This window comes from Carya illinoinensis, chromosome 6, assembly GCF_018687715.1.
Source record: "Carya illinoinensis cultivar Pawnee chromosome 6, C.illinoinensisPawnee_v1, whole genome shotgun sequence".
In the NCBI taxonomy this organism is placed as follows: domain Eukaryota; kingdom Viridiplantae; phylum Streptophyta; class Magnoliopsida; order Fagales; family Juglandaceae; genus Carya; species Carya illinoinensis.
The window spans coordinates 11,598,429-11,609,775 of record NC_056757.1 but is presented as its reverse complement, the minus strand read 5'-3'; the positions used below and the strand labels follow the sequence as shown (position 1 = coordinate 11,609,775).

At 37.2% G+C, this 11,347-nt stretch overlaps 1 protein-coding gene across 4 annotated transcripts; it reads right to left on the bottom strand.

The window, feature by feature from the left end:
- Positions 1–470: 470 nt before the first annotated feature.
- On the bottom strand, positions 471–9,068 carry LOC122313261 (RNA-dependent RNA polymerase 1-like). Of its 4 annotated transcripts, none has more exons than XM_043128092.1 (6): positions 8,821–9,068; positions 6,312–7,266; positions 4,146–4,396; positions 2,209–4,058; positions 1,554–1,704; positions 471–1,468 (listed from the first exon to the last, which is right to left on the bottom strand). In XM_043128092.1, the coding sequence occupies exons 2-6, from the start codon at positions 6,763–6,765 to the stop codon at positions 650–652; spliced, it is 3,525 nt and encodes a 1,174-aa protein (XP_042984026.1). In that variant the 5' UTR covers positions 6,766–7,266; positions 8,821–9,068; the 3' UTR covers positions 471–649. The 4 variants fall into 4 exon arrangements, with proteins under 4 accessions (XP_042984026.1, XP_042984025.1, XP_042984027.1 ...); XM_043128091.1 differs by having other exon boundaries at positions 4,146–4,432; positions 8,821–9,067; XM_043128093.1 differs by lacking the exon at positions 6,312–7,266 and having other exon boundaries at positions 4,146–4,432; positions 8,821–9,067.
- Positions 9,069–11,347: the final 2,279 nt, after the last annotated feature.

Sequence of the window (11,347 nt, the reverse complement as noted above, 5' to 3'; positions counted from 1 at the left end):
TGTTTAGTTATTGCATTCACACTTAGGTGGTTTGTCCAACAAAAACTGAAGGGAGAAGGGGTCTTACCTGGAAACGACATCGCGAGGGTCTTCTAGGCTTGGTTCATGGGCTTGGCTGATGATAGAATTCACATATCTTCTTCCTCTAAATTTGTTTTAAGATCTGACTTTGAGTTTCGGAGGCTTCCCCATTGGGATCACCCAGTTTTCTTTTGAGTACAAGTTTCACCCGATGGCGAGAAATTGGTTGTAGAATCAATTCCCATCTTGGTAATTTTACTTGAGACAAGCTTTGGCAATTAAAAAAAATTAGAATCAATTCTCAAATTCATTAATCACAAAGATCGATTTGCTGTCTCTACAAGATCCCATATGTAATCGTTTTGCAATTAACCAAAGCCAGCAATTTTTTTCTTCAATATTGAAAATAAAGATTTGTCCCTTTTTATTGAATGGTGAAGAAAAAGACGTTTAAGAAAAGACTTTGAATGAAGTTAGACCAAGATATTCTCACAATGGTTACAAAATCATAAAAAGATAATACAATAGAAACTAGAACATATTCTCTAGTAACAGTACAAAGCAAAGGTAATATAGTAGTCTTATCAAACTGCTGTCACATTCATGTAAGTTATTGAAAAAAATGAAATCATTGACTGAATTGATGCTCCGGCGATGGCAAATGTAAAGCCTTTACGCTCAATTTATCCCTCTTGATTTGCATAAGATGATCATAGACGCACCATGCAAAACTAAGGAAATGAGCTCCATTCATTCCCTCATTGTAGCGACCCCAGTACGTATAATGATATGTGACATGATACCATGCCGATGCTTTTGCTTTTGCTTTTGCATTATCAGTATTGTCTGCATCACTTCCCTCGTTGAACCAGGTCCTGGCTTCCATTCTTAACAGCTTTACAGCATATTTAATTGCATCCAGATCAATCTTCCCATCAAAATGTTTTGACATTTTCAAAATATTGCCACTGAGAATTTCAGCTTCAGTTTTGATCCCGTAATAATCCATCAAGTTCCCCAACTTGTAATCATACTCACTTTTGTTTCTGAAAGCATCACTGAGGAAGTCCTCAAAGCCGTCTACTTCCATGTCAGGGTCATAATGCAGCTTTGCTGATTCCAAAGTGAAGGCTTTCACAGAACTTGTGTGCGGTGCAATGGCTTTTACTTCTTGAAAAAGCTTTCCGATAACAGATCTCGATCTGTAGGTACGTTTATTAGGCTTTTCCATGAAATCAGGATACTCTTTGATGTATAGATGAGGAGGTATTTCGGCTGCAATACCAGTTTTTGGGAAGTTGATGGCGATTGAGTATAGCTTGGCAAGCTCTATACATTCATGGCTCATTACCCTATGGGGCACCCTGTCTGCAAAAACGGTGTGGACCGTTCTAATGATTCCTAAGTTGTCTTTGATCATATGGTTAGTGAAATACTCCTCTACTTCCTGCATGACAACAATTAGAGGCTTTTATATGTTAGGTATGGAAAAAAGTTCGTGTAGAAGGGCATGGAAATGTGAGATAAGATACCTTTATTGTAACATCATGATCAATTTGCGTGGTTGGTGATGCAATATATTCCATTGGCTGAACTTGAAGAGGAGGAATAAGATCATGGTCCCAAGAGACAAAGTACATGTCTCCGTCCAAATTACTTCCCGAAGATTCATTTGGATGAGGTCTGAACACAATCATTTTCAAATCATGTTAGAAATTATGCTGAATGTGACTTTTGAATAGTTGCATGGCTAAGGCAAGTGAGCAAAAAAGAGAAAAAAGAAGCAATGGACCAAGCACGCCAACCGTTTTGGAATCTTTTCAAGTCATAAGCAGAGGAAAACATGACAAAGCAAAGTAAAAACAGAGTTTAGTCTGAATCTAGTATGTCCAAAAATCGCATATTTTACATTACAATTTAAATAGACAATTTAAATTTATGGTATTTTACCATATATATTGCAGATTCTACTCAAGGATAATAGGTCTCGTTGTTTTACCTATCGATTACATTAGATCTCTATACAGACATTATAACAAGATAAAAAGGCAGTCATGAATATATTAATAGGATGTGATGAATTTTATGTCGCTATAGGATTATTTGTAAACTCTGGTGCAAGTTAGTGCACATATTAATAGGATTCCATGCTTTAGAATTACCAACTATTGCATTTTGAAAACTTACCTCTTTCCCTTTTGTGGAAAAACAACACAATCCACCATGTGGTGTAGAGCTGGCACATTAACAGCTTTCAGGACTCTCACATCTCCTGGGTGTAGAGGACGGTTTCTAGCAATAACCACCTCACCTTCAAGGACGTAGTTATTTGGGTTTGAACTGCTGGTAGTAAACATATGGGATGACTGGTTAGAAAGCTGTCTACTAAAGCGAGAAATTTGCAGAAAGACTTGACCATATTCCAATGTTCTGGTTTCATCTAGGCATCCCATCATATATCTTCCATTCGGAACAAAAATTTCAGTTCTAAACCTCAAGTCCATCAACTTAGATGCATGGAATGCTTGAAGCATCATTGAAAGAAACGGTTCTGCATCTGGCTTATAATCACATACAAGCATGTCCTTCAAAACTTTTGTGATGTCTTCTGAAAACATCATCTCCAATGCCTCTTGTGCTCTCAACGGATTTGTTAACATGGCATTAAGTAGATCTATAGCCTCTCTTTGCCTTTTTTGAAAAACTTCATCCTTCACTCCAAGGTTAGACAAAAGAGTGATTATCTGGCGATTTAGAAAACAAGGCTGAAAGTTGCTCCATGCCACAACACTGAGTTTTGTGTCAAGCGATTTGTATCTGAACATGCTCTTTCTCAATGACAACTTCACCGATGATGTCGGATCAACAGCCACCACACCTCTGTACCCACCATATCGAATTTGAAATGCTGATGGAACAAAGTTGCAGCCTAACTTTGTTGCCACTTTGCAAGCCAATTCTTCAGATACCTTCCCAACGCCATCTGAGAAACAGTATTCGGCTTCCCAGCGATTAACTTCTATATCGGGAATAACTTCAATTTCATCTCTACCAACACTGGTAGTTTCTCTAGACTCGCAAACAGATTGGCTGAGTCCGGAAACATATTTTGCCACATCTCTGATATCTTGAAAATCACCCATCCACTCTCTAATATCTGCTGCAGTCAAACCAGGTCTTGAAGCAAACATCCAAACAGAATTATCCCGTGCATGATTGGATGAAAGGGCAAGAAATTCAAACTTCTTATCACCAATAACTATGCCATTTCTTAAAGTGGATATTATCCTCTCATAAACTCTTGTTCGCTTGCCCTCATTTGTAGAAGATGCTCGTAAAGATAAAGCTATTGATCGAAGTTTATCCAAATACTCATCAACAAAAGAAACACGCAGAAAATTATCAATATCTTCAGGATAATTGCGCAAGACCCTGTTGGAGAGATTCACCCCTGGACCAAAGAAGTAGATTTTAGATGGAGTAATTTGAACCCTGCGTACGTATACGAGCCCATCATCCAAAGAAATAGCAGCAGTTCTAGGAAGTCCTGAGGATGTGGCATATCCATTGTACTGCTCCTTGAGCCATTTCACAGGTTCATAGCAGCAATCTTTTAGATGAAAGAGTTTGTCCAGGGCAAATTCTATGTGCTCAACTTTGATTCTCTTAGGATCGACCAACCGATAAAAATCATCATCAATTGCTGGCCCAGGAACACACCCATGCTGAATTAAGCAGTTGATCTTAAATAAGATATTATATGGCAGCTCAAAGCCTGTGGGTGGATTCACAATGGGCACAGGACCTGAACTGCATGAGAAAGGAGAACCTTCCATCAATTCAAGTTGGTCTTCATTTTCTTTATAATGGACAAAATCAAGGTGTAATTCCGGAAGCCGGAGCTTATTTGGAAGCTCCAAACATAGAGCATAAGATTGGCCAATGCAGCCGGATGGAGTGAAATCAACTCCTCGCATCCACTCAAAACGTTGACCATCAGATACATCTTTCTCAAAAATCCTTGGAGATCCAAGTAACTAGCAATACAAACAAGAACTCATTTAGTGAAAAAAGTAAAAGTAGCAATTTCAACACAAAAATGATTAAATTTTTCACCAGCTAACCTGGATGAGAAGAAACTTTGTTGCTTGACCACGTGAAGGATATAGCTCAATCTTCAAAATGTTCTCATAAGAGATTTCAAACTTGTACTCTACGGAAAGATGGGAAAAAAAGAAATACAATCTTCTCATCTTGAAATCAAATTTCCCAAAGACACCTTCCTGCTTCCAGAGCACAGAAAAATTATCCCTCGAAACCAGATTTCCAAAGCGCAGCACTACATTATCCATGGTGTATGGAAAGGTCCTTGGCTCTGGTACAATATTCAAGTTTGTGTCCCAAGCTTTAACTGTAGTTTCAGTATGGACAATAGTTTGGGAAAATAAATAACAGACTTTAGAACTTGAATGCTTCATTGAAAAAAAAAAAAATTCTGCACTTTATTTTGCCTATCGTTCCTCCAAGGCGTTGTTTGAGTTTCGTGGCTTGGTGCAAACCCCCCCCTTGGGCGGTTCAAGTTAAATACTGATGGTAATAGCCTTGGGAATCCTGGGCCGTCTGGAGCTGGTGGTATTATCAGAGATAATAATGGGAATTTAATTCATGCTTTTGCCTCCCCTCTTGGCACTAGTTCGAATAATAGAGCTGAATTATTAGCCCTGCTGTATGGCCTTAAAGCTGGTAAAGCTTTGAGAATTGGTTACGTGGATATTGAAATGGATTCACAAGTGGTGGTTTCGTGGTGGAATAAACGGAGGTGTGGGATTTGGTACCTTGAGGATTTTTGGGATGAGATTCTCTGTCTTTTGGAGCCAATGGAGTGTTCAGTTTGTCATGTCTTCAGAGAGGGCAATAAAGTTGCTGATTGGCTTGCAAAGTATGGTGTGCTTGGTCATCATATGGTGCAGAATTTGATTGGGGAAATGCCGAGGCTGCTGAAAGGTTTAATCCGTTTGGACAAGCTGGGCCTCCCCTCTTTACATTGTAGCTAGGCTCGTTTGCTTTTGTTGTTTCTTTTAATTGGTTGTTTTTGTTGCTTTCTCTAGGATTGTTGTGTTATGTTTTAGGCTTGTTAGAATTTCTTGTTTTGCAGGTTTGTTTTTTCTTTGGCTTGTTTTGGCACTTGGTTTTGGGTTAGTGTTTAAGCGCTTTACATTGTAAGCCTCCAAGTGTCTTGATATTACCATGATATTCTTCCGCCATAAGTGAGAGCTTATTAATAAACTTGGGACGAGACTGCTATGTGTGTGACTACCAGCTCTTCTTTATTAAAAGAAATAAAAAATAAAAATAAAAATAAAAACTATAATGCCCCAATAGAATATTCAAACCTTATAAAAAGCTCAATTGAAATCTTCTAAAAAGCAAGAACTTCGCATTTTCAAACAATGTGGAATCTCATACAATATGTACCTTTATATTTATCATATGGGATATCATAATCTTTCTCCCTTAAATTTCCGACGTTCTCGTAAAGCTTAAAATACTTATCCCTCATAATCCATGCCTATTTTAAACTTTGATTGTTTTTTAAGTCACACCTAATATTTCAAAATCCTAACTTTCCAATATCCCTCGCCCCAGTAACTTTCCAAAATCCTTGTGTCGATTTCCATAAATGAGTTCAAACCTAAAAGTATGAATCTCAACAAAGGAATTACAAGCCTAATAATTCCTCTTTTTTTTTTAAACTAAACTTCGCATATAATTATAAAAAGAACTCTCAATATAACACTTCAACCCCTAATAATAGTAAGATCAAATGCTCCAAGGTTAAGTCGTAAGTGAGCTCAATTAATGACTAATTCCAGAATCCTCACAAAGTCTACTTTCAAACCATCAAGGTTCTAAAATTCATGCTTCCATTATTATACACACTGACCAACCAAAACACCTAAGGCTAGGGTCTCATGGATATGAATTATTGGGTCTAATATCTTTCAATGCCTATTCGCGCAATTCTTACCAGGCTTGTAATTATAGACTACCCACCGTTGTGCTAACTATGTGGTCTATGTCATCCTTTGGAAAATCATGCACATTCTCTTCAACCCAACTTCAATATTCTAAGCTATAAAACTTAGTAAAATTCCATAAAAAAAATTAAAAAAAAAATAAATAAATAAAAAAAAAAAAAAAGAAAGAAAGAAAAAAGAAAGAAAAAAAGAGAATGGTTAACCCCAACTCAACTAAAGCCATTGCTTTCAAGGAGAAAAGGAGTAGAGTACCTTTGATAGCATTGTTGTCGTCCTCAACATCTCCAGGTGTCAAGGCAAACACTCTAGCCGGTCCCATTCTATGCTGATTGTTTCCCTGAATCATCTGTCGAGGTCTTGGAGGTGGGTTTTGCTTATTGTTGTCTTCAAATAGTAATGGGCATTCTCTAATGAAGTGCCCAGTCTTACCGCATCGAAAGCACGACTCCACACCTCTTTTGCACTCTCCCATGAATGCATGGTTACAAAACTTATAGAAGTTATATGGTTGATTTCCATGTATTTGCCTTTGACTTGAGCTGCTTCCCTCATTTCTCTTCTTCCATGGCCTTTGATCCATACTAGCGAATCCTTGTGGAGTAGCTATCTTTCTCTGTTCTTGCAACTCAGCACTTCTCTTAAGATTTTGCTCAACCAACATTGCCTTATGCACTAACTCTGAAAAACTCTGAATCTGTAGGACCATCACCCATTCATATATCTTCTAATTCAAACCCTCCTCAAACTTCCTAGCCTTCTTCTCCTCATCAGGAATCAAGTATGAGGCAAAGCGTGATAATTCCACAAATCTTATAGCATACTGGTGCACAGTCATGGTCCCCTGCACTAAGTTGGTGAACTCTCGAGATCTAGCTTCCGTGTCTACTTTAGGGAAGAAATGGTCAAAGAAATTCTGCTTAAAGTGAGGCCAGCTAATTGCTCCTATCCCCTCAGCTTCCCTAATGGCTTTCTCATAATTCCACCACCTCTTAGCTTCTCCAGTCAATTTAAAGGCCGCAAATCGTAGTTTCTGCCGATCTGTGCACTCTAGGACACTAAATATCTCCTCCATGCCTTGAATCCAATCATCTGTTGCGTTTGAATCTCCTCTTCCATCAAATGTGGGAGGATGTGTATGATTAAATTGCTCAAATTGTTGGTTTCATTCAAATACTCAAGGTTTCGAACTCAACAACGTGATGACATCCTGTAAGCTTAAGTTTGGTTAATTGTTCAAAGGAAAATATATATATATATATATGTGTGTGTGTGTGTATAAACAAAAATATAAATACCAATTAAAAATTTAAAACAAGTTCAAAATTTTTCTTGTTTTACCCATTCTAACCATATCTTTAACCAACTCATATAATCCATCTTCAACTATAATCGTAAACCTGATGTCACTTTAAACTCTCGTACGTCTTTAGAATCTAAACCTCAATAGTTATGAATTTAATCCTTAACATTTGTAAATCTAAAACCTCAAAAATTTAAACCTTAAATCTTATAAAGATTATTTTCATATAGTCCACAAAGTAAGCCTACCAGATCTAAAATCCCAAATATCCTAAAAATCATTTCTTAAAATCTACAAAACCTCAGATCCCATCAAAATGATATTTAAAGTATGCAAAATTCCTAAACCTCATATTCCCAAAACTCAATCATAAAGTTTGCAAAATCTCAAACCCTAAATATCCACATAATCATATCTTATAGTCCTCAAATTTCTACACCTCTAATCTGAAAGTTACTTCCTAAAACCCACAGATATACAAATATCATATATTTATAGTCTGTAGAATCTCAAACATGTCTCTGATACCAACTATAACACTTCAATGGAAGGCCCAAACCACGTGACCTATATTTTAAAATGACTAGTCAATGATACAATTAGAATCCTATTGGAACCTTATAAAAAACAAAAACTTCTCCATCCCAAAGAATTTGGGATTCCATACACCACCTACTCTTATCTTATTGTGTATCACACAAATAGATTCAACTAAAAAAACTAGAGCACATGCAAATGACAATTAGATACGTATTACTGCATTTGAAAGAAACTAAATCTCAAAAACATCATAATCCAGGGCCGGCTCAATGGTAAGGCCAGTTAGACCATTGCCTAAGGCCCCCATCCTATTTAAGGCCCCCAAAATTAAAAATGATGTGTTTTTCTATGTTCTTTTCTTTTTTTTAAAAAAAAAATATATTTCATTATATAAAATTTTAAAGAACTTTTTTATTTTCCAATATGTGCAAGACCCCATAATACTAAATTTAATATTTAATAAAATGAATTATTTATATTTTAAATAATTTTTTAAGATCTTGCTAAATTCATAAGGTGCTAAATTTGCATTGAGACCTCATTTTAAGTTGTAGTTTTCAATATAAATACAAACAAACTTTATTTAATGATTTTAAATAAAATCTCACTTTATTGAAAATTTTATAAATATTTCATATAATAATTTATATTTTATTGTATTATAATTACGAATGACTAATTTAAATTTTATCTTACACCTCAATTTGTATTGAGCCGCCCTGCCATAATCCAAAACCAAAAGGACAATTCAAGCCAATCTGAAAATAACAACATCCAGATTTCACAGCAAAATATATACTCAAAACCATCAGGCTGACAAAAGGCTTCAATGATACATTATCTACGAGAGGGGAAGAACAAGTGTTGCTGAGAGAAATGGAAGGAGTGAAATGTAGAGAGAAAGAGATCACAGAGACTGACCACATGAGAGGAAAGCACTGAGTGTAGAATTGGTGGCGTGGAAAAAACCCAAGGCTCGTGAGCAAACTATATATGGATGAGAGCAAAGAGGTAGCAGTCTCAGGCGCCGAAAGATGAATGTTAGCAAACTATACCCAGCCGAAGTACTGTACTCGAGCTGACGCAGGCATAGGCTGAGGAGCCCAGTTCACTCTAAGTGATAACTGGCAGCATGTGATTGCATTGAAAGGGAAGGAACATTAATTTATTGACGAGTGTAATTGCTTTATAACACTTGTTTACCAAGTTCGCGAATGAAAACGTTGTTTAATGTCACGTTCCATACCCTTTATTGCTTGGGTCCCAAATCTGGGAAAACGATTGGGCACTCGGACTTTCTGAGCCTTCTTTACGAAGTTAACGCGTTGGTGGGGCTTATGGAAATGATCTTTTTAGTGGCTATTGTCTGTGTCTTTCGTTACCCATGATTCCTTTCTTACTCCCTAAGCTGGGACGTTGGACAAAAAAGGAATAATGATAGAAAAACTGAAAACTTGGGCAACGATGATATAATATACACAAAAATGTCTATTTTCAATTTTATTTATTTATGTTTTTAATGAAAAATGCTATTTAGCTCCCTTAATATTACCACTAGAGTATTTTAACTTCTTTTAATTTTATATTTTTTACTTAGTGATTAAGGAAGTGGCTAACAATTCTATTGATTTGAAGGGTACTGTTAATGTTATGTTTCGTACACCTTTGGACTAGGCCTTCAGTAGCTCAGGTCTTTAGCCTTGGGCCTGCGGACACAAAGAAAACACCATAAGATAGGAGACGTGGTGGTGACCGGGGAGCTTTCGATGCCAAAATCAGTGTCTTCTTGTAGCAAAGAATAGGACAGTAAAGAATTTCGACTGTCTAGAGAGAGCTGATACCTAGGAGTCACCCCCTTTATACTTGGTCCCTAGGATTAAATGCTCATGCCCTATGTCAGAGTGTGGTGTCCCCTCCACAATTCCTTCCACCATGCTCATCTAGTGAGGTGTGGCTCTTTAGTGTGTATTTAATAGGGTATGGCTCTTTGCCTCATTCTACCAAGAGATATGTGCCGCCAGACTCTTTCTTTTCCTCCCGTCAGAGGATCGAGGGCTCCCTAAGATCTGCGCCCACACGTCCCCTCAAGGTTAGCCAAGGCTTCAGTTCCGGCGAGGTGGTGTACTCCTCCCTCCTTCATGCAAGCATGGACTTCCCACACTTCCAAGGCTATCCACCAACCTCCGCTTGGGGCCAAGAACCCATTGGACAGGCTGATGGATCGCTCGATCGGCCTAGGCCTTTCACAATATTGGGCTCAGACTCTAGGCCCTAGGCTCAGGAGAAAAGCCCCTAACAATTACCCCAACAATTCTTACCAAACTAGTCTAGTGGGAATTTCTCTTTGCCCTAGCCCATTTGCCCTCACACGTGGTTGGCTGTTATGGCTCTCCTCTACATAATCGGGGGCGTGTTCACTTCTCGACTTTATTGATTAAAGACACTCAATTTGAATTTTCAAATAAATGCTTGCATGCTTTTGAAACTTTGAAAAAGAAATTAATTTCAGCACCTATAATTGTGTTACCAGATTGAAATTTACCATTTGAATTAATATGTGATGCTAGTGACTATGCTACTGGGGCTATTTTGGGGTTGAGAAAAGATAAAATTCTTCATGTTATTTATTATGCAAGTAGGACTTTAACAGAAGCGTGCCCAACTTAATTATGCCACTAATGAAAAAGAACTATTAGCAGTGATATTTGCCTTTGACAAATTTTGTTCTTATTTCATATGGTCGAAAGTAGTTGTCTACACTAATCACTCCACTTTGAAATACTTGCTGGCAAAGAGGGATGTCAAACCGAGACTATTAAGATGGATTTTGCTCTTACAAGAGTTCGATTTGAAAATAAAAAATAAGAAAGGTACCGAGAATGTAATTGCTGACCACTTATCTCATCTTGAGCTTAAAGAGGCGGCTGGTGAGGAGAAATTTACAATTAATGAGACCTTCTCGGATCAACAATTGATGGTTATACAAGTAGTTCCATGGTATGCCAACATGGTAAATTATTTGGTGTCAAGAATTTTACCGGCCAAGATGACATATCAACAAAAGAAGAAGTTCTTCTCCAACTTGAAATATTATTTTTGGGAGGAACCTTTTCTATACCAATACTGCGCCGACCAAATAATCAGGAGATGTGTACCCTACGAGGAGATGGAGAGCATACTCAAACACTGCCACTCATTAGAAGCAGGTGACCACTTTGGTGGAGCAAAAACGACAGCAAAAGTTCTACAATGTAGCTTTTATTAGCTGACTATTTTTAAAAACTTTTTTAATTTTGTTAATTTATGTGATCATTGTCAAAGAGTTGGCAATATTTCAAGGAAACATGAGATGCCTTTAAACAATATTTTAGGGATTGAATTATTTGATGTTTGGGGTATAGATTTCATGGGTCCTTTTCCATCCTCATATTCTAATAAATTTATTTTG

Excerpts from the sequence above, each read along its gene's own strand:
- LOC122313261 (XM_043128091.1), bottom strand. The coding sequence starts at position 6,765 with ATGGTCCTACAGATTCAGAGTTTTTCAGAGTTAGTGCATAAGGCAATG. Across the intron at positions 1,705-2,208 it reads TTTCCACAAAAGGGAAAGAG|ACCTCATCCAAATGAATCTT; the intron begins GTAAGTTTTCAA and ends GATTGTGTTCAG. Across the intron at positions 1,469-1,553 it reads ATCATGATGTTACAATAAAG|GAAGTAGAGGAGTATTTCAC; the intron begins GTATCTTATCTC and ends GTTGTCATGCAG.